General features: G+C 45.7%; 1 protein-coding gene across 2 annotated transcripts in view; it reads right to left on the bottom strand.

Moving 5' to 3' along the window:
* Positions 1–23,809, bottom strand: part of LOC136620659 (cytochrome P450 2C14-like) — a 66,439-nt gene that overhangs the window by 39,910 nt on the left and 2,720 nt on the right. Inside the window, exons 2-9 of one of the 2 annotated variants that reach the window (XM_066595579.1) lie at positions 22,662–22,858; positions 12,796–12,958; positions 11,916–12,065; positions 9,457–9,617; positions 8,203–8,379; positions 4,521–4,662; positions 1,721–1,905; positions 1,139–1,280 (exon numbers count right to left, since the gene is read on the bottom strand). In XM_066595579.1, the coding sequence (XP_066451676.1) occupies positions 1,139–1,280; positions 1,721–1,905; positions 4,521–4,662; positions 8,203–8,379; positions 9,457–9,617; positions 11,916–12,065; positions 12,796–12,958; positions 22,662–22,835 (1,294 nt within the window). In that variant the 5' untranslated portion in view covers positions 22,836–22,858. The remainder of the gene's footprint in view (positions 1–1,138; positions 1,281–1,720; positions 1,906–4,520; positions 4,663–8,202; positions 8,380–9,456; positions 9,618–11,915; positions 12,066–12,795; positions 12,959–22,661; positions 22,859–23,809) is intronic. The other variant, XM_066595588.1, reaches the window with a different exon arrangement.

The raw sequence follows: 23,809 nt of genomic DNA, 5'->3' as shown, positions 1-23,809 counted from the left end.
CTCGTCTTTACCATAGCCTAGGTGGGGTGATTCTAATAACTCCATTTACCCACCTATCTGTAATATTCTCTGTCTTTATGTTTGTCTTGTTCTTAGCCCAAGTCATTATTTTATGTTAGTCTTGAATAAAAGTTATATTTTAGTCTGTCTGTCACTGTGAAGGGCTCCAATTTGATTTAGTCAGACAAAGCTCTGCCCCTGTGATTATATAGGTTCTTGCTGTGTATTAACAAGACTTGAGCTGCACGTTGATTAGGTCATTGGGCTAGGTATAAATGGCAGGTCCTGTTCCTGGGCTGTGTGCTGACTTAACAGTTTTTTGCAGAGAGCCTTGTGAGGAGTAAGCTGTCCCAGTGCTGCTGGAGAGCTGGTCTTTCCTGTGCCAGACTCAAATTCCTGGAGCAGCGATACCCAGCTGTTGCAATGCCAGTGCCGAAGAGATGTCTATCAATCATCTCAAGAAACGTTAGATGCAGTTACTGATTGCTAGTCCGGAGAGAGACCACCAGCAAATACAGATAGACCAACAGCCAATATCCAGATATTCAAGTTTTGGTGGTGTGTAATTGTGAGTATCAGCACTAGTAAAATTGATTATTTTGACTTTATTGCTTCACAGCCTTCCCAAAAGGTACAGCGCTAATAATTTGTTCAGCAGCCGGTGACTGCATATTTCGGTTAGCAGACTGAGTCATTTGGTTAACCAAAGTTCTTGGAAAACTAAGTTACTTCAGAGGAGACACCTATTTTTAAACAGCATCTTTGGAGCTATTTACACGTGCCTAGGGTAAGCCATTTATTGACTATGAGAATTCTATATTGCATACACAATATTAAGGACACCCTATTTGTAAACCATGGACAAAGTTATAGCATTAATTGAACAATAGTTCAAAGGATACTGTTGTATGTTATTGCCATATTAGTCTTTATTGTTCATTTAGTAAAGCTTTGCTTGCTCAACTGAACTGGTTTAAAGGCTTTCCATAACGGATGATTGTCGATCAGCACTCTATCATGGGCAGATGATCTACCTGTGTTAAAGCACCGCAAGCCTTATGAGACATGATTATCTGTACTTTTTCATGATGTGACTCCTCCTATAAAAAACCCAGAAAACATACATTATAAGTATTACCTATTGAGAAGGGTACGAAGGCCTCACTCTTTTTGAAATTTCCTTTAGAGTCAAGAAAGTGTTCTGGATAAAACTCTTCGGGTTTCTCGAAGTACATTCTATCTCTTAGTATGGAGTGCAGCAATGGGATGACAAGAGTGCCCTGGAGAGAGAAACAATCATTTATGAGGTATACCCTATAGAACAAACATATATGATGTAAAAAGCAGCAAGGGAAACAAAAGGCCCAATACAGTTGGGAGTAACACTAGTGAAGATTCGGGTCGGTGCAGTATCATGGCTAACAGAATGCCAACATCTAGTTATTTACATATATCCAGTAGGAAATACAAAGGACTGGGCCAAAATCTAAAAATTACACCTCTGGATGAAGCTATTCAAGTCTTCTTGGAGTTAAAGCTAGACTGTACTTCACTTGGGTGAAAATGCAGTTTTCTGTTCTACCCCTGTATCTAGATGCCATAGCTAATGCAAAGGAGATTATTGGTGCCTCGAGTGCCACTCAGCACATGAGCTACTAGCCTTCCCCTTACCTACGCCCCTGAGCAGGTATCCAATATAAAGCTGAACATTGTTTCTCACCTTTGGAAGAAAATAGCCTCTGAATGTGACATCTTCAGAAGTTGCATGTGGAAGATTACCCGGTACAATATCCCCAAAGCGCTGGATTTCATGAATGACGGCATCGGTATATGGCATTTGTTTTCTGTGCTCCATTTGAGGTGGAGCCAAACCAATCACTCTTTCAATTTCATCATGTACTTTTTCTGCAAGGGGAAAAGATAAGATGTCACTTATTGTTTTAGAACAGGACGAAAACCTTAAAGGAGTTGTCAGAGTTCTAGGTCTCGTGTAAAACCCATTCCCTAAGCAGTAACATAAAAAATAAGCTTGTACTTCCTTATTCCTACTCCCACCGTGTCCCGCGCCGCTGCTCAGTTGTATATTACCTGTTTGTTTCCACCCTGCAGTCCCGCCCAGGTTATGGGACCTCACAGATTGATCCATGAGCTCGGTTATTGGCTACAGAGCCTCTTGTGTGTCATAAACAGTCTGGGGCAGCCTGAAATGGGATGTCAGAGGGGAGACCTAGAGTGGTGGCACAGTACACACCAGGCACGAGGAGAGATAAGTATAAGCCTATTTGTTAGGTTACAGGACTAGAGATGAGCGAGCACCAAAATGTTCGAGTGCTCGTTACTCGAGTCGAACTTTCAGTGATGCTCGAGAGTTCGTTTCGAGTAACGAACCCCATTGAAGTCAATGGGCGACTCGAGCATTTTTGTATATCGCCGATGCTCGCTAAGGTTTTCATTTGTGAAAGCCTGCGAAATTCAAGAAAGTGATGGGAACGACACAGAAACGGATAGGGGAGGCGAGGGGCTACATGTTGGGCTGCATGTCAAGTTCCCAGGTCCCACTATTAAGCCACAATAGTGGCAAGAGTGAGACCCCCCCCCCCCCGCACTGTCAGCATAAAGATCGTTCTCCTCTGCCACAGCTGTAACAGCTGTGGCAGAGAAGAACGTATTAGCCCTTCCCAACAGTTCATCCCGCGCTCGCCGGCAGCCCATTGCTTTCAATGGAGCCGGCTGTATTGCCGGCTCCATTGAATTCAATGATCAGTGCTCGTTTAATCGAGACGAGTACCGCGTGGTGCTCGTCTCGAGTAACGAGCATCTCGTGCACCCTAATACTCGAACGAGCATCAAGCTCGGACGAGTATGCTCGCTCATCTCTATACAGGACCCCTTTAAAGCATAACTTTTATTAAGTGATATTTAAAATATATATCTTTATTGATACTTAAAACCAGCCAGAGTAGACAAAACAACAACTTATAGGATAGGTAATGGGAGATATGATATTATATCCACCACTCCTCCAAGCCCCCAAAAAAGGGTGTTTGTGGCAATAAACACCGCACAAATTGTGTCTCATATTGGACACTAAAAAAATATGAATGATCAAAAGGTGCCCCTCTCAAAAAGTGGCCTCTATACAGAAGCATAGCTGATATATCATGCGTTAACTGTATAGTAGAGGTGACACCATCTCCAGCCTACCATCAAGGCTGGAGACTCTATGCGTCCTTTTTGTTGTTTTATAAATGGGAATATGGGGTTAATGCCTAGCAAGAACTGAGCGATATTGATCACAGATATCTAGAAAAGTCTTGAGTTAGGTGCAACTTTACTCCTTTTAGTCAGATAAGGACAGAGACGTTTTCAATTAGTTACATTTGAAATATTGCTTGCGCTACTGTGAGTAGTCTATTCTTTTCCATTTTAGACACTCAAGGTCTCTTCCTTTTTTTTTCCTACTCTGGAATCTACTATTCTGTCCACTTCAGGCCTTTATACGGCCTAGGTTTTTCCAAATTAATCTGATATAGGAGGTTCTATTTTTATGGTTCCTGATGAGTCGCTTGCGCGACGAAACGCGTAGAACCAAGGAACCAAATAATAATCATCATCTGTTATCCTCCTGTCTATTTTACTATTCACGAAGTAAACACTAACACCCTGTGCAGTGGATCATACTCCATCAGGTGTCCACGATTGGGTCGTATCTACAGTCTGTTAATTCTTTAGAGTGAACAATTCACCTGCAGCTCATTCTGCAGGGATTTGCATCACTCCATCTGGAAATGGTCACTCCAGACGGAAAGTCCTATATCTATTTAAGCCGTTCCGACCCTGACTTTTTCTACGGCTGATATACCGCTAACTCTGAGTAGGTAGAGGGGTGTTCACCAGTCATTAGCGCTCCTAACTGAATCACAACACACAGCACCTTTTTGTTTCTTACTCTCCTCTCTTAGGAAATTAATTTTAAAACAGTACTTTTTTTTTAATGAGAAGGTTTGTCTCGTTGGAACCATGAAAAAACTTTCCCTATGGTGTCACCTCTACTATACAGTTAACGTATGATATATCAGCTATGCATCTGTTTAGAGGCCACTTTGAGATAGGCGCTTTTTGATCATTCATATTTCTTTAGTATCCGATATGAGACACAATTTGTGCGGTGTTTATTGCCACAAGCACCTTTTTTAGGCTTAGAGGAGTGGTGGATATAATATCTTATCTCCCATTACCTATCCTATAAGTTGTTATTTTGTCTGTTTGTTTACCCTGGTTGGTCTTAAGTGTCAAAAAAGATATATAGTTTAAATATCACTGAATAAAAGTTATGTTTTAAAGGAGTCCTCCTCAGTGATTTTCCTAGTATTCCTTCGGGACTTCTTCTGCCCCAGTGACACTATTTGTTATGTTACTGCTAGGGGAATGGATTTTACACAGGAATTAGAACACGGACAACCCCTTTAAGGGGCAGTAGTGTCAGAAAGGATATACATTTAAAACTGTGAAATTCTTACGTTGAATTTCTGGGTATTTTATCATCAGTAGAAGTCCCCATCTCAGGGTGGTTGATGTGGTCTCCATTCCAGCGGCAAACAGGTTTCCGACCAGTACAGTTAGGTTATCATTGTGGTAATACTCAGTGGATTCTGGCTTTCCCTGAACAAAATTAGATTAAATGCAGAATAAGGTTTTGAGCATTTCTCTCTTTCACAAATAAGGCAGATGGAACAATACCTCTACAGCGCCACCTACTGGAAGGCAGCATTCCTGCAAGCCAATGTTAGACTCTTTATACAAGCCTTGTAACAATGCTATGCTATGAAAGCTATGCCAGAATCTATACACAGACAGCTGCGGTTTCTGTCTTGGCTAGCGAGAGGCCTGTGATGTGGGTCAGGAGCGCTATCTTTTCTCCTTAGGGAGAGCACTTAGAAGGTAAGGAGATTTATTAGCAGCCTGAAATTCACAAATTATGGCCTACTCAAAATCCCTAGTTAAAAAGGGGTATAGAAGTGAAAAAAATATTCCAACATCTTCAAAACTTTATTAACCCCTTAAGCACAAAAGTTTTCAATTTTCCCTCCTCACTTTCAAAAACTATAACTTTTATTTTTCCATTTACATCGCTACATGAGGGCTTGTTTTTTTGAGAGACGAGTTGTATTTTTCAATAGACCATTTAATGTACCATGTAATTTATAGGAAAAGAAGAGTGGAATGGAAAAAAAACGCAATTCCGCCATCTTTGGGATGGGGGTGTCTTGCTTCTATGGTGTACATGTTGTGGTAATAATGACATTACATTATTCTATGGATCAGTATGATTATGAAGATGCCAAACATATACTTTCTTTTTTTTCTGCTGTACTGCTTCTAAATAAAATATCTTTTTGAAAAAATTAAAATTATTTTAGAAGGTTATGGCCATGTTCAACCTTAGCGCTGACTTCTGCTGTTTCGGGTGTGTGTCAGCTATCGTGGTGAGCCACGACCCGCCTTTTATGGAGCAGGATTGGCTTGTGAAACCATTCCATGCAAGCCCCACACACCCAAGATGTACATGCACGCCCTGTGTTGTAAAGGGGTTAATATTTATTCAAAAACCTTGCCACTTCTCCACAGGTTGCATGTGGTATTACAGCTAAGGCCTCATTAATACTGCATTTAACCTTTATGTCCATATTCCTGTCTCAGCTCCCTTCTAAAATCATGTTAGGGAAGGGATCCCTGGATGTAATATATCTCAGACATTATTCAGAGCTGCTGAGAAGGAGTCCAATAGATCTCCAATTTATCAGATTTAGACTAGTTTCTGACATTCTGGGGTCGACCACTTTACGCTTTTTGACACAGAATACTAGAAACAAATGCAAACCTGGCAACACAGAAACCTATTGGTCTGCCTATCTCTTTCCAGCTAACAATAATGGCTGAGATAGCTTACATCCTGGGTTCTTGACCCAATCCAGTTTTTGGCATTCCAGAAGTGAGCCAGGACTTAACCCCTGGATGTAAAAAGTGTGAATGAAGCCTTAGACCCGTCCACTGTAATACCAATCCCAGCCCATCGACATGTGGGGGCACTGTTTTTGTACAAAAACAGTAGCTTTACAGTTCTGTTCTGGATCAAAGTCAACAGTTTCCATAGAGTCAAAATATGTGGCTAGTATGGAGCCTTTGGAAAGAGGGGTCAAAGTCCTGAGGGGTCCTGGGGGGCGTGTCTTGAATGCAGACTGGGACAGATATGCTGTGCTGAGCTCCGCTCGTTTCCAGCTTGCCTAGCTACTAAAAGCTTCTTCAGCCTCATCTAAACCTTTGAGAGGAGATCGGAAGCCTCACAAAAAAAAAAAAATGCAAAAAAGGCAAAGCATGGAGACCCCGATTAACAAAGTCTCTGACTTCTTCATAGCCCGTGGCCCGAGGAGACGAGGACCGCCAAGCAAATATGGCTCCCCTCCATCCACAAACTCACATGTGAGTGCGGAGGACATGCCTGCTTTCTCCATCAGCAGAGCAGATTGCGCTGTCAGTCCAGAGCTGCATGCAGGAGAGCCGCCGCTGAATTCATCCCGGCGTCGGGTGAGTGACATAACTGAAGCGCACAACAGCGATACTCAAGACGGCTCCAAAGTGACGCCGATAAGCCCCCACTCCCCACCTGCTCTCTCCACTCCCTTTGCGAGCCCAGAGAAACAGCGTCCCCGGCTCTCCCCACCTTCTACTCCACCTAGAGGAGAGCCTGAACTGAAGGATGATTTAATCAATATTCCATCTTCCAATCTACCTGCCACGGAGGACTTCATTAAAAATATGATTCTGGCACTTCGCGGATCCCTACATAGAGATATAAAAACCTTATCCAGCTCAATCAATTCTTCTATACAGGAACTTGACCCCTTTCATTTCAACTGATCTAAAATAAATTCAACCTACCTGATACAGAAGCCTTCTCCCACAACAAAATGCTTTCTCTCCTAAAAAACTCTAATCTAACCAACTTTTCCTTCCCAAGGGAATTGGAGCAATTATTTTCCAAGTGTACAAATTCTCATGACGTACACACTAGATTATTCTACGACTCCATATCCAACAACACAAATAACTCAAAGAGGATACATTTGCTGAACTGGGAATACAATCTAAAAAAATTATAGCACTACCAAAATGATTGAAATCCTTCGACTGGGCAAATAAAGCTACCTTATCTGCCAACATACTCCAAACTCATTATAAGGTATTAGCCAACTGGTACTATACACCCGCCAAGCAGGCGCAATTTTTCCCAAGAGCAGATGATATGTGCTGGAGAAATTGTGAAAAAAAAGATACATTATACCATCTGTTCTGGGAATGCCCTTTAGTCAAAAGATATTGGGAAGACGTATCTAATACCATCCATTCTATTACTGGTACGCGGCTATCTCTCTCACCCCAGCTCGCTCTTCTTCTCATAGATTGCGGAAAAATACCATTAAAGAAAAGAAAATGGATATGCCATTTCCTTATGTCTGCAAAAAACATCATAGCAAAAAAATGGAAAGTAGTTTCACCTCCCACAATCAAAGACTTGCTAGATGCAACCTCAGACCATTACTGTTATGAAAAAATATATGCAAAAAACAACAACTGTTTTGCCAAATTTAATCGTACCTGGAAACACTGGCAGCAATTTGAGTTAAACTATATGTTCTAATTCGTTTTATCTGTTTGTTTATACCATATCTTATATTGTAACAACTAAGTAATAATTCCACTGCATACGTTTGGATAAAGTACTTAATACTTGTAAGTTGTATTGACCTACTCAGATCTGTATGCGAAAGTACATCTAACTACACTTTGATTATGCAGTGCTTTGTTTTGCATGACTCTTTCAAGAAAAAACTTAATAAAAATTATATTTAGAAAAAAAAAAAAAGTCCTGAGTGGTCCTTTCCACTTTGCTCCCAAGGTTCCTCCAGACCAATTGCATTGTTTGCAAAATAGAGAATAGAAAAATCGGCAAAATGGTGAAAAGGGGAACAGACATCAAGCCCTTCTGTCCGGTAACAGTATCTGGCAACATAGTAGAGATCCATCCTGATCTCTGATGCGAAGACCATTAGAATCTGGATTTAAGGATAATACAGAAACGCTGCATACTATGTAATATGTGTTTAGTTGACCTATTAATGAGTGTTATGGTGCATGTCTTACCTCTTGTTGTTTGGCTAGGAAGGCATCAACAAGGTTCCTCTGGTCATTTACATCCAGGTCTTTCTTCTGTTTCATGAACGTTGCTCTTATGAATTCCAGAAACTTCCTCATGTTCCCAAAAATTGTTCTGTGAACTCCAGGAAGCAGATCCATTAATGAGGGAAAACTGTTATACATCTAGAAGAGGAAATATGCAAGTAATAGTCAGTTCTAACACGAAATGTAATAGAAGGTGCTATTAACATTTGTGCCCAATATACAACAGTCAAAGGGGTTGTCCAGAGTTTTATTGTTTTCATAAAGTGGTGAAATACTGTGAAATATGAGACTATATTCATGTCTTTCGAACCCCCTATTGCTCCAATTTCCGTACCTCCGAACACGGCTTGCCTCTTCTGCTGCCAGTCATGTGCTATCTAAGCAGGTGACTGCTTTAGTCAATCCATAGATTTAGCTTTGCCGAGGCCAGTAATTGGCCACAGCAGTCATGTGCTTAGATGGAACATGACTGCGCTCCCCAGAAGTGAACAGAGACTTGGGGGCCAGAGCAGCTAGAAGTGAAGTGAAAAAGGCAAATTTATTCATTTGTTTTTTATTCTACAGCATTTCTCCCATTTATAAAAAACAGGTTAATCCTGCTGGACAACCCCTGTAAGTCAAATCCTGTAATCTTTATTTGAAAAACCCTTATTTAATGGAGAGGTAACTTGTTATTTGTATAGCGCCAACTTATTCCGCAGCGCTTTCTGGTAATTCTTTTGGTTTTGTTTATTACCCCCCAGCACGGTGGGTGCTCATTTTACCCACCTCTGACAGATGGAAGGCCGAATCAACCTTGAGCCAGCTACCTGAGCCACGTGGAGATTGAACCTGCGACCTTCAGGTCGTGAGTGAGAGCTTAGGACTGCATTATGCTGCTTACCCTGTCCCACGCGAAAAAAAAAAAAAAGGAATATCCTTTCAAATATTTTCATTATGCAAGTCTCTAGTCTACTTTCTCTATCAGATGCTCTCAATTTTCAACATCTCTGCTTGCTGTCTTTCTACAAGGACCTTAATTATTTCAACACATGTACATATCTCATTTAAGTACAATCTGTAATGCTCAGCTGCTGCTCCATGCATACAGGACTCCATTCTTGTGATCGCTGGGAATCCCAGCAGTTGACCCCAACCAATCAGATAATTATTCCTTGCGGTCTGCCTACGGGATAAAAAAAATACTCCAAGTACAGTAATATAATTCTGACTTACCTGGACCCAGGGGCTTCCCACGAGTCTTACATTCTCATTAACTAAGCCCATAAGCCTCAATATGGTTGGGTCCTCATAGTCAAACCTATGGCTGAGCAGTATAGACACAATGATATTGGCCACGGCTGCATTAATACTGGTGAAATCATTGAAGGACTTCCCTGAAAAATTAGAAATTATTAATTTTAGGAGGAGAGGGCAAGAGGATCGAAGATATACAGTGCAGTGCACATTGCACGGGACTGAAGATCATTAGTAAATGCAGCATGGTCAGCATGAATATATTAACCCCTTCCCAACATACATATGGTCATATGCATCCTAACTGCACATACCCAGAGCAATTAGGACATATACAACGGGGTAGAAATGTTAACCTTAACATGGGGATCTACCATCTCCTCCCCTGGGGGTAGCTCGGGACCCAACCTCGTTACTGTTGGGAGAGATCACAGGGCTCTGGCTGGACGACTCAAGCATATTCCCAGAGTTGTCCCTAAGCCCCTCCTGTGTTGTCTTGGCTCTGTCCTTAGGGTCCTTTGTCTTGTTGGAAGGTGAACCTTCTGCCCAGTCGGACGTCCCTTGCGCTCTGGATCAGATTTTCATTAAGAATATCTCTATACTCTGTGCTCCATTCAGCTTTTCATCAGCCCTGACTCTTCTCCCTGTCCCAGCCACTGAAAAACACCCACACGGCTCAATGCTGCCACCACCAGGCTTCACTGTAGGGAAGGTTTTGGGCAGGTGATGAGCGGACCCTGGTTTCCTCTAGATGTAATGCATGGAATTGAAGCCAAAAAGTTCAATCTTGCCTACCGACTAGCCTTTTTTTTCTTCTTGCACTCTGAGTGCGAGTGAAACAAAGAAAACGCTGCGATATCGCTAAATACTTTCAATGGGGCCGGCAGCAGCAGCGCCAGCCCCATTGAAAGCATAGGGATTGTATCTCGGACTTCTGCCACAGCTGTGACAGCTGTGGCAGGGGGTTACTTCACCCCTGCGGGGATGAAGGAATCCTCTGCCACAGCTCTCACAGCTGTGGCAGAAGTCCAGGATGCTATCCCATTGCTTTCAATGAGGTCGACGCTGCTGCGGCAAACCCCGCAGTGATGATTTTCGGGGGAAGGGCTTGAAATATAAGCCCTTTCTTGAAAATCATTTCTAGCTGGTGAAAAAAAAAATTATATACTCACCTCTCCGTCGCTCAGGCGCGTCCTCCGGCTGGCTCCCTGGCACTGTTGTGAAGCTTCCTGAAAGGGCTGTGCTGATTGAAACCATTGTTGTGGGAGTTGCCTACAACCCACTGCTTTCAATGGGGCCATAGCAGCACCGACCCCATGGAAAGCAATGGGATAGCATCCTGGACTTTTGCCACAGATGTGGCAGAGGATTCTTTCATCCCCGCGGAGATAAAGGAAACCCCTGCCACAGCTATGGCAGAAGTCCGCGATATATTCCCTATGTTTTCAATGGGGTTAGCACTGCTGCCACTGGCCCCATTGAAAGCACTGAGCGATATTGCAGATTTTTTCTCTGTGATGCAAGGCTGGAGTGAGGGGGGGAATCGCAAATGAGTATGAAACGATTGAAAATCATAATCATAATCTAAAAATCGATATTGTTGCCTCTTTAAAGGTCCGATTTATTAAAATATTACATTATTAATCACACATGGTTAACTATGAGAAAAAAAAAACGCTGGCATAATTGTGCGTTTTCTGGTCCCTCTTTATCCAAGAAAAAATTGAATGAAAAGCAATCTAAAAGTCGCATGTACCTGTACAAACAACAGGTCTCCCCACAAGAAAAAGCTCTCATGCAGCCCCACTGACAGAAACATATAAAAAAAAAATGTGGATCAAAAAATGGTGACAAAAATCTTTTTTTCTTTTTTTTAAAGGCACTTTTAAAAACAAATACTGCTATATAAAAATAACCAACCAAACAAAAAACTATTAATTTGGTATTACTATAATCTTATTGACACACAGAAAAAAAAACACTATAAAAATAACCCCCCCCCCCCCAAAAAAAAAAAAAGTTAAAAAAATTGTACAATCGCTTTTTTTTTCTTCTCATTTTGCCCCTCTTAGAAGTTTTGAAAAGTCTTCCAATATATTATATGGTACATTAAATGGTACCTTTGAAATATGCAGCTCATTCCACTAAAAAACAACTGAATAGGCACGTGAAAAACTTAAAAAGTTATGGTTTTTTTGAAAGTAGGGATACTAGAACTGCAGAATGTGACCTGAACACAGGCTTATCAATGACTCTTGGTCATGAAAGAGTTAATGAAGAACAGAGGGACAGAGGAGACAACAGGTAGAGGGTTTTGTGAACTTCCCACTATGAACACAAGGCCACCTGGGATTTACCAGATGGGCGGTCTGGCCCTGATGGCAATGATACATCAATATCTATTCTGCATCACATGATTATAGACCTTATTCACTCACCTTCATATGACTTCAGCTTCTGTACTAAACACTCAGCCTCCTCTGTGATCTTGTTTTCTATGACTTTCTTGCCCATTCCATAATCTCGCAATGCGGAGAGTGTAAATCGTCTCATCACTTTCCAGTTCTCTCCATTGGAAAAGATAACACCTGAATACAATAAATACATATTACATCCATTCATAACACATGGGACTAAAGTGATCCAGTATGGACGAGTCCTTATCAGAGAACAGGTCATCCAATGATGAGCTGAATCCTCCTGATCAGCGGCTTTTATCAGACAGTGAGTCTCCAATGGTCTGTCCATGTACAAGGCTAATCCTATGGCTAATCCTATGGATAGGCCATCAATAGTAGATCAGCAGGAATTTGCCACTCAGGACCCCCTTGATCATTTATTTGTCAGGGCAAAGAGCCTGTGCCCTTAGCTGATATCTGCAGAAAACAGACTGCTCCATTCCCACTGCACTGGCCAGGCTTGCTATTACAAGCAAAGTGCTAATTCACTTTAATGGGAGCTTTGCCTGTAATACCAAGCCTGACCACTGCAGAAGGAACAGAGCTGTCTGCTTCATGCACAAATCAGCTCAATGCACAAGTGCACTGCTCCAGCAAATACGATAGCTAGTAAACAGAAGTCTAGGAGGCAGACCCCAGCTGATGTGGTTAACTGACCTATCCAGTGGATAGGCCATAAATACTTTACAACCTGAAAACATCTTAAATGCAGAATCATTGAGTGAAGATGGGAAAGTATATAATATTCACTTGTAGGTGAGTATTCTCAACATAAAATGGGAACATAATTTATTATTCTAACTAACATTACTTTTATTTTGGAGTGGGAGGGGCAAAGTTAGTATTAAAAAAATGTTACCATAGTTCCTTAAAACCTTTGCAAACACAGGTATAGAGGGTCTGTCAGAGAAGGCATCAGCATGGTTGATGAGCGCATCCTTAACAGTTTCATAACCACATAGAATGACTGTTTTTGTCATGCCTATCTGGACACTGAAGACCGGGCCGTACGTCTCAGACAGCTGCGAACACAAGACGGTGAAAATTAATACATTGTAACAACTTTTACCATAAAATAAATCTTATTTGTATAGCGCCAACTTATTCCGCAGCGCTTTCAAGTAATTTATTACTCCCACCAAGCTGGGCACTCATTTTACTGACCTCAGAAGGATGAGTTGACCTTGAGCCAGCTACCTGAACCACATGGGGATTGAACTCACAATCTTCAGGTTATGAGCAAGAGCTTAAGACTGCATTTCTGCTGCCTTAACATTCTGTACCACATGAGACTCCTTTTGAACTTTTGAGTCTGGGGGGCTGAGGCTGTTAATGTTTTTCCCTGTGAAGCGCACCACAGGAAAGAGCACCATAAGGCTCTAGCGAGATTTATTGTCCATGCAATGCTCCCTGGGAGAAAATTGTGCAAATGAGGGATGGAATAATTCTCACAGAACCACCAATTGGAAGGAAGCTGCTCTATGAATTAATAGCTCACGTCTTAGCAGGTCTCGTACCATGAATAGAGGTTTGTCTTACATCCCTATCCATGTTGCGAGGTCTAGTAAAAGGTCGGATACTCATTCAGAGGGTAGCTTTCTTCCACCAGGAGTAACCATGTATGGCAGGTAATTTCTCGCATTGGATTTTGCCATCCTGTAGTTTCCATTGGTACCATTCTAGAGTACATACTAATTTTTGATCACTTTTTATTACATTTTTTCTTGGAGACGGGCTGATGACGTTCACCGTGCAAGGTACATAATGTGTTACCTTGATAGATCAGACTGATAGATGCAGCAATACCAATTATGTATTTTTCTTTTATTATTTTGATTCTCTTTTTATAAATATGGTAGAAGTTTTTTCTACTTTTATTACCTTTTTATTAATTAGTAGAGATGAGCGAACGTGTTCTTCCGAGCTTGATATTCGTGTGAATATTAGGGTGTTCGGGATGCTCGTTACTCGTAACGAGCACCACGCGGTGTTCTGGTTACTTTCAGTTTCCTCTCTGAGACGTTAGCGCGCTTTTCTGGCCAATTGAAAGACAGGGAAGGCATTACAACTTCCCCCTGTGACGTTCAAGCCCTATACCACCCCCCTGCTGTGAGTGGCTGGGGCGATCAGATGTCACCCGAGTATAAAAATCGGCCCCTCCCGCGGCTCGCCACACATGCCTTGTGACTTAGCTGAGGGACAGTGCTGCTGGTGCCTGAGCTGCTGTAGGGAGAGCGTTAGGAGTTAGTGTAGGCTTCAAGAACCCCAAAGGTCCTTCTTAGGGCCACATCTACGTGTGTGCAGGCTGCTGCTAGCAGTGGTTTTTTTTTTTTTTTCTCAAAATCGGCAGTGCAGAGCATTGCACCCGGCATTAGGGACAGAAGTGGTGCTTAGGCAGGGAGAGTGTTAGGAGTGAGTGTAGCCTTCAAGAACCTCAACGGTCCTTTCTAGGGCCAAATTTAAGCGTGTGCAGTACTGTGCTGGCTGCTGTTAGCAGTGTTGCATTTTTTTTTTTCTAAAAATCGTCTGTGCAGAGCATTGCACCCTCCATTGATACTACAGGGACAGAATTGTGTAGGCAGGGCCACAACACAGTTACTGTTCATTGAATATACGCAGTGGGGCCTTCCCTTTGCAAAAAAGCTAAAAAATTATATTTGGCCTGCCTGTGTCAGTCCTAAGGTCTCCGTGTACGTGTTTGCTGCGTGGACAACGTACAAAAATCAGACGCAACCAGCTACGGTTTACTGCAGGCTTGCGCCATTGTCTTTCATGACTGGCAAATACCTGCTCTGCCAGAGTTAATAACTCTGCTACACTAAAGTTGTGTGACACTTTTTCAGGGCCACACCACAGTTATTAAACGTATTGTTCATTGAATATACGCAGTGGGGCCTTCCCTTTGCAAAAAAGCGAAAAAATTATATTTGGCCTGACTGTGTCAGTCCTAAGGTCTCCGTGTATGTGTGTGCTGCGTGGAGAACGTACAAAAATCAGACGCAACCAGCTACGGTTTACTGCAGGCTTGCGCCATTGTCTTTCATGACTGGCAAATACCTGCTCTGCCAGAGTTAATAACTCTGCTACACTAAAGTTGTGTGACACTTTTTCAGGGCCACACCACAGTTATTAAACGTATTGTTCATTGAATATACGCAGTGGGGCCTTCCCTTTGCAAAAAAGCGAAAAAATTATATTTGGCCTGCAGTCTTGCGCCAATTTATTTCCTGCCTGTGAAATCAAATCACTGGTAATACAGCATGCTGAGGGGTAGGGGTAGGCCTAGAGGACGTGGACGCGGCCGAGGACGCGGAGGGCCAAGTGAGGGTGTGGGCACAGGCCGAGCTCCTGATCCAGGTGTGTTGCAGCCGACTGCTGCGCGATTAGGAGAGAGGCACGTTTCTGGCGTCCCCACATTCATCGCCCAATTAATGGGTCCACGCGGGAGACCTTTATTAGAAAATGAGCAGTGTGAGCAGGTCCTGTCCTGGATGGCAGAAAGTGCTTCGAGCAACCTATCGTCCAGCCACAGTTCTGCGCCGTCCACTGCTGCAAATCCGAATCCTCTGTCTGCTGCTCCTCCTTCCTCCCAGCCTCCTCACTCCACTACAATGACACATGCTCAGGAGCGGGAACACTCCCAGGAACTTTTCTCGGGCCCCTGCTCAGATTGGGCAGCAGTGGTTCCTCTACCACCAGAGGAGTTTATCGTCACTGATGCCCAACCATTGGAAAGTTCCCGGGGTCCGGGGGATGAGGCTGGGGACTTCCGGCAACTGTCTCAAGACCTTTCAGTGGGTGAGGAGGACGATGACGATGAGACACAGTTGTCTTGCAGTGAGGTAGTAGTAAGGGCAGTAAGTCCGAGGGAGCAGCACACAGAGGATTCGGAGGAAGAGCAGCAGGACGATGAGGTGACTGACCCCACGTGGTGTGCAACGCCTACACAGGACAGGTCTTCAGAGGGGGAGGCACGGGCAGCAGCAGGGCAGGTTGCAAGAGGCAGTGCGGTGGCCAGGGGTAGAGACAGGGCCAGACCGAATAATCCACCAAGTGTTTCCCAAAGCACCCCCTCGCGCCATGCCACCCTGCAGAGGCCGAGGTGCTCTAAGGTCTGGCAGTTTTTCACAGAGACGCCTGACGACCGACGAACAGTGGTGTGCAACCTTTGTCGCGCCAAGATCAGCCGGGGAGCCACCACCAACAGCCTGACCACCACCAGCATGCGCAGACATATGATGGCCAAGCACCCCACAAGGTGGGACGAAGGCCGTTCACCGCCTCCGGTTTGCACCGCTGCCTCTCCCCCTGTGCCCCAACCTGCCACTGAGATCCAACCCCCCTCTCAGGACACAGGCACGACCGTCTCATGGCCTGCACCCACACCCTCACCTCCGCTGTCCTCGGCCCCATCCACCAATGTCTCGCACCGCACAGTCCAGCCGTCGCTAGCGCAACTGTTGGAGCGCAAGCGCAAGTACGCCACCACGCACCAGCACGCTCAACCGTTAACCGTCCACATAGCCAAATTTATCAGCCTTGAGATGCTGCCGTATAGGGTTGTGGAAACGGAGTCCTTCAAAGCTATGATGGCGGCGGCGGCCCCGCGCTACTCAGTTCCCAGTCGCCACTACTTTTCCCGATGTGCCGTCCCAGCCCTGCACGACCACGTCTCCTGCAACATTGTACGCGCCCTCACCAATGCGGTTAGTGGCAAGGTCCACTTAACTACGGACACGTGGACAAGCACAGTCGGGCAGGGCCACTACATCTCCCCTGACGGCACATTGGGTGAATTTAGTGGAGGCTGGGACAGAGTCAGAGCCTGGGACCGCTCAAGTCCTACCCACCCCCAGAATTGCGGGCCCCAGCTCGGTGGTGGTATGTTCGGCGGTGTATGCTTCTTCCACTAAAGCACCCTCCTCCTCCTCCTCAACCTCTGTCTCGCAATCTAGATGTGTCAGCAGCAGCAGGACGTCGCCAGCAGTCGGTGTCGCGCGGCGTGGCAGCACAGCGGTGGGCAAGCGTCAGCAGGCCGTGCTGAAACTACTCAGCTTAGGAGATAGGAGGCACACGGCCCACGAACTGCTGCAGGGTCTGACAGAGCAGACCGACCGTTGGCTTGCGCCGCTGAGCCTCCAACCGGGCATGGTCGTGTGTGACAACGGCCGTAACCTGGTGGCGGCTCTGCAGCTCGGCAGCCTCACGCACGTGCCATGCCTGGCCCACGTCTTTAATTTGGTGGTTCAGCGCTTTCTGAAAAGCTACCCACGCTTGTCAGACCTGCTCGTAAAGGTGCGCCGGCTCTGCGCACATTTCCGCAAGTCCCACACGGACGCTGCCACCCTGCGCACCCTACAACATCGGTTTAATCTGCCAGTGCACCGACTGCTGTGCGACGTGCCCACACGGTGGAACTCTACGCTCCACATGTTGGCTAGGCTCTATGAGCAGCGTAGAGCTATAGTGGAATACCAACTCCAACATGGGGCGGCGCAGTGGGAGTCAGCCTCCTCAATTCTTTTCAGAAGAGTGGGCCTGGTTGGCAGACATCTGCCAGGTCCTTCGAAACTTTGATCAGTCTACCCAGGTGGTGAGCGGCGATGCTGCAATCATTAGCATCACCATTCCTCTGCTATGCATCTTGAGAAGTTCCCTGCAAACCATAAAGGCAGCCGCTTTGCGCTCGGAAACAGAGCCGGGGGAAGACAGTATGTCGCTGGATAGTCAGAGCACCCTCCTGTCTATATCTCAGCGCATTCAGGAGGAGGAGGAGGAGCATGAGGAGGATGAGGAGGAGGGGGAAGAGACAGCTTGGCCCACTGCTGACGGTACCCATGCTGCTTGCCTGTCGTCATTTCAGCGTGTATGGCCTGAGGAGGAGGAGGAGGAGGAGGATCCTGAAAGTGATCTTCCTAGTGCGGACAGCCATGTGTTGCGTACAGGAACCCTGGCACACATGGCTGACTTCATGTTAGGATGCCTTTCTCGTGACCCTCGCATTCAACGCATTCTGGCCACTACGGATTACTGGGTGTACACACTGCTCGACCCACGCTATAAGGAGAACCTTCCCACTCTCATTCCCGAAGAGGAAAGGGGTTCGAGAGTGTTGCTATACCACAGGACCCTGGCGGACAAGCTGATGGTAAAATTCCCATCCGACAGCGGTAGTGGCAGAAGGCGCAGTTCCGAGGGCCAGGTAGCAGGGGAGGTGCGGAGATCGAGCAGCATGTACAGCCCAGGCAGTGCAACAGTCTTTAAGGGCCTGGCCAGCTTTATGGCTCCCCAGCAAGACTGTGTCACCGCTCCCCAGTCAAGGCTGAGTCGGCGGGAGCACTGTAAAAGGATGGTGAGGGAGTACGTAGCCGATCGCACGACCATCCTCGGTGACGCCTCTGCCCCCTACAACTACTGGGTGTCGAAGCTGGACACGTGGCCTGAACTAGCGCTGTATGCCCTGGAGGTGCTTGCTTGTCCTGCGGCTAGCGTCGTCGGAAAGGGTGTTTAGTGCGGCTGGGGGAATCATGACAGATAAGCGTACCCGTCTGTCAACCGACAGTGCCGACAGGCTAACACTCATCAAGATGAACAAAGCCTGGATTTCCCCTGACTTCTCTTCTCCACCAGCGGACAGCAGCGATACCTAAGCAATACGTAGGCTGCACACGCGGATGGAAGCATCGTTCTGTATCCCCATCAAAAACGGGGACCTTTTTGCTTCATCAATCTGTGTCTAATATTCCTCCTCCTCCTCCTGCTCCTCCTCCTGAAACCTCACGTAATCACGCTGAACGGGCAATTTTTCTTAGGGCCACAAGGCTCACTCATAATTTTTCTAAACAATTTTTATATGTTTCAATGCTCTTAAAAGCGTTGAAACTTTAACTTGAACCAATTTTTAGTTAAACTGGGCTGCCTCCAGGCCTAGTTACCACTTAAGCCACATTAACCAAAGCGATTAATGGGTTTCACCTGCCCTTTTGGTTGGCCATGGCCAATTTTTTGGATGTACATTAGTACTGTTGATACAGCAATTTTTGTGGGCCCTCGCCTACAGTGTAATCAAATGAATTTTTAGCCCACCTGCATTACAGCTGACGTTACATCCGCTGTGTTGGGCAATGCAATGTGATATTTCTGTGTACCGCCGGTGGCTTCCTGGCACCCACCCATGCTGTGGGTCCACAGGGAATTATAAATGCATCTGATTCCACTTGTAAAGAACCCCAGTCTGACTGGGGCATGCAGTGTGGGCCGAAGCCCACCTGCATTAAGCACGACATTACTACCTCAGCTGTGTTGGGCAATGCAATGGGATATTTTTATGTACCGCCGGTGGGTTCCAGGGAGCCACCCATGCTGTAGGTGCACACAGAGTTTAACCTACATCTGTCCACTTGTAAAGAACCCCAGTCTGACTGGGGCATGCAGTGTGGGCCGAAGCCCACCCTTATTAAGCACAACATTACTACCTCAGCTGTGTTGGGCAATGCAATGGGATATTTCTATGTACCGCCGGTGGCTTCCTGGCACCCACCCATGCTGTGGGTCCACAGGGAATTATAAATGCATCTGTTTCCACTTGTAAAGAACCCCAGTCTGACTGGGGCATGCAGTGTGGGCCGAAGCCCACCTGCATTAAGCACGACATTACTACCTCAGCTGTGTTGGGCAATGCAATGGGATATTTTTATGTACCGCCGGTGGGTTCCAGGGAGCCACCCATGCTGTAGGTGCACACGGAGTTTAACCTACATGTGTCCACTTGTAAAGAACCCCAGTCAGACTGGGGCATGCAGTGTGGGCCGAAGCCCACCTGCATTAAGCACGACATTACTACCTCAGCTGTGTTGGGCAATGCAATGGGATATTTTTATGTATCGCCGGTGTGTTCCAGGGAGCCACCCATGCTGTCGGTCGACAGGGACTTCACAATAGGGAGTTGTACCTGCCTGTGTCTATGAATTAAAAAGCCCGGTCTGACTGGGGCATGCAGAGACACCTTGATAGAATGAATAGTGTGTGGCACATAGGTTCCCCATTGCTATGCCCACATGTGCAGCTCCTGATGGCGGTGGCACAGGATTCTATTTCTCATTGCTTCTGTACAGCATTGTGGGCTATCGCCCCGCCCCTTTTAAAGAGGGTCGCTGCCTAGCCGTGCCAACCCTCTGCAGTGTGTGCCTGCGGTTCCTCGTCATGGCAGACGCACTTCTAAATAGACATGAGGGTGGTGTGGCATGAGGGCAGCTGAAGGCTGCACGGGGACACTTTGGTGTGCGCTGTGGGGGGGAGGGGGGGCGATTGGGCAGCATGTAACCCAGGAGAAGTGGCAGTGGAGTGTCATGCAGGCAGTGATTGTGCTTTGTTGGAGGTAGTGTGGTGCTTAGCTAAGGTATGCCATGCTAATGAGGGCTTTTCAGAAGTAAAAGTTTTTGGGAGGGGGGGCACTCTTGCCGCTATTGTGGCTTAATAGTGGGACCTGTGAACTTGAGATGCAGCCCAACATGTAGCCCCTCGCCTGCCCTATCCGTTGCTGTGTCGTTCCCATCACTTTCTTGAATTGCCCAGATTTTCACACAAGGAAACCTTAGCGAGCATCGGCGAAATACAAAAATGCTCGGGTCGCCCATTGACTTCAATGGGGTTCGTTACTCGAAACAAACCCTCGAGCATCGCGAAAAGTTCGTCCCGAGTAACGAGCACCCGAGCATTTTGGTGCTCGCTCATCTCTATTAATTAGTAAAACTTTTTTTAACTTAAATTTTTTTTTAAGTCCCCAAAGGGAACAAGAACACTTTGACTGCTTCTGCAGTATGATGCAATGCCATAGCATTACCTCATACCGCGTTCTAACATCCATTCTATCAAGCCATGCCTCGGGCATGGCTTGACAGACATTCGGCTAACACAGCGCTGGAGCCTTTCGGAAGGCCCCTGGCTGCCATTACACCTGCATGGCCCCCCGCAATCTCATCGTGGGGGCTCGTACGGGACCCCGGAACATTGGTTGGGGGATTTAAATGCCATTGTCAGAATTGACGGTAGCATTTTAAGGGTGCTTTCATCTTTTAGATGTTGCATCACCATGCTATTAAGTGCAAGTAAACATGAGCTGTAACTGTTTTCTCTGCTGCCCCTCTGGCGTTGATTTGGGGTACACACTATACCACAGCATATGAACCACAAAGCGAAGACCAGCTGAGCACAAGGGTGTTACAAGAATCCCTCCACAGCATTGTCACACTTCTGTAGCCATCTCGGTTGACAGATTTATCCCCAATAGAATATGTACCGGACCATCTGGGACAACTTCGACAGCCTATGCATTTGCACGATTTAGAGGCTCAGTTACAGTAAATGTAGACCAATATGCTGCAGGATAGCTGTATGCTTCCATGCACATCCATTTGACATCTTGTATACAAGCTAGAGACAGCCCAACAGGGTACTAGAGCCTCCATGCTCGCCCGTATCACATCTTGCATCCAAGCTAGAGGCAGTAAAACAGGGTACTAGAGCCTCCATGCCTACGTATATCACATCTTGTATCCAAGCAAGAGGCAGCACAACAGGGTACTAGAGCCTCCATGCCCACCCGTATCACATCTTGTATACAAGCTAGAGGCAGTATAACAGGGCACTAGAGCCTCCATGCCCGCATCACATCTTGCATCCAAGCTAGAGGCAGTAAAACAGGGCACTAGAGCCTCCATGCCCGCCCGTATCACATCTTGTATCCAAGCTAGAAGCGGCACAACAGGGTACTAGAGCCTCCATGCCCACACATATCACATCTTGCAACCAAGCTAGAAGTGGTACAACAGGGCACTAGAGCCTCCATACCTCCCTGCATACATCTTATATTCCAGCTAGGGGTGGTACAACAGGGTACTAGAGCCTCCATGCCCGCCCATATCACATCTTGTATCAAAGCTAGGGGTGGACCAACAGGGTACTAGAGCCTCTCCTAAAGTGTTCAGTTTTTTTTAATAAGCTACGCCTTTGCTCTGATATTGTAATCACTTACTTATATCAACGTTACAATCACAGAGAGAAGGTTTCATTCAATTCCAACAACTCCTTTCCACGAGCTTGATTTTTTTAACAATGAGCGTAGTTTTAATGTATACAGCCACCCTTCCAATGATTATCACTAGAGATGAGCGAGCACGTTTGGATAAAGCAGTTACTCGAGCTAGCATCGCTCTTCTCGAGTAATTGCTTACTGGTCCGAGCAGGCTCGGGGGGGAGCGGGGGGCGGCAGTGGGTAGTGGGGGGAGAGACAGATTTCTTCAACTCTCCCCCCGCTGCCTCCCCCCGAGCCTGCTCGGACCAGTAAGAAGTTACCCGCTCGAGTAACTGCTTTATCCGAGCGTGCTCGCTCATCTCTAATCATCACTCCTGACTGTCTCCAGTCATTTACTGCTGCACTGCAAAGCTTCTTTCTGGAGTATTTCCCCAGTAGTGATCCTACGTAAAGTAAGTGCCCTCAGTCCCGGCCCCCCTCCCTCTGTGCCAACCCATCCCAAAGCCTTAAAAAACCCTCTACAAGAACATCAGTTTTGCCCAGTTTTCTTATTTATAAGGGTATGCCCAAGGAAGTAGATGGTCCCCATTAACCCAGTTGTTGCAGGTTACAAATTTTGGACTCCCAACTTTCAGATGTAAATGGTAACTTTCTGCACCCCTGCTTTACATAATTACAGATTTGTACATTACCTCCATGAATGTTTTATGAGGCTTTGACATGTCCAACATGAGGACATTCCCAATGATCGGTAAAGGTTTTGGTCCAGGTGGGAAATTTTTGTAATCTCCTTGTTTATAGTTCCTGAAAGCATTGACCAAGAATAAGATGATGATGACAGAAAGGAGAACTGCGACCAGGTCCATGGCGAGTGTGAGGTCTGTAAAATCTAGAAAGGGGAAGACGGGACACGAGTGATTCTGCTGTACAATAATACACTCCTCAACATTAAAACTGCAGCACCAAGAAGGACAAGCCATAAGTTTATGCAAATCCATGAAGTAGAAGGTGTTGCTCAGATAGGCAAACAATCACATTTTTCAAGCACCGAGCTTCAATCTGTGGCATGTGGGAGGTGCTTCAATTGTATCCAAGGTAGATCAAAAGCAAATGTTTTTAGCAACATGAAACCTCAAAAATTGGATAAAGTATCTTGTTGGTATAATTATGTGCGAAGCCTCGTGCGTTGACATGTCAGTTATCACCACATGTTACAAACTGAGAGGGTCAGAATCCTGATCTGAGAGACCTTGGTTTATCACTCTATGCACGTAGGCTGAGATATCAGCGGTGTTCCATGTTGCGTGTCGCAGTGGTTGAGAGAACAATGCTGAACTGGAATGACAGCAAGAAGTGCACACAGGTGAATCTCAGTGTGGAAGGGTTGTCAGGTTAGAAGAACGGTGCGTAGTGATCTATTCTGTACTGCAAGGTAAATTAAACATCACTCCCCAAGCCTAAGGTATCGAACAGCGTCAACACAAAACATCAGACATTGAGCTACCAGCCAGATGTCCAGCAACAGGTATTCCATTAGGCCTCCTTCACACGGGCAACATGGCATTGCCGTGAGAAAATCACAGTGATATCGCATTGCTGGTCTGTGTGATATCGCTGTATCTTCTCACGGCAATGCAGCGTTTTATTAGTGCTACAAAGTTGTGCAACTTTGTAGCACCACATGTGAGGATTTTGTAGCCCTACCCTGAAAATAAGCCCGAACTGCCAAAAAAAAAAGTATACTTCACCTAGAAACGCTGTCCAGGGCTTTGCTGTAGCTTCTTTCGGCTCCCTGGCACTTGTCTTCTTCATCTCTTCTGGCCGTGGATTGAAAAATCCC

The sequence above is a fragment of the Eleutherodactylus coqui genome, chromosome 1 (assembly GCF_035609145.1).
Source record: "Eleutherodactylus coqui strain aEleCoq1 chromosome 1, aEleCoq1.hap1, whole genome shotgun sequence".
Lineage (NCBI taxonomy): Eukaryota > Metazoa > Chordata > Amphibia > Anura > Eleutherodactylidae > Eleutherodactylus > Eleutherodactylus coqui.
This window is presented reverse-complemented; position numbering and strand designations above follow the sequence as displayed.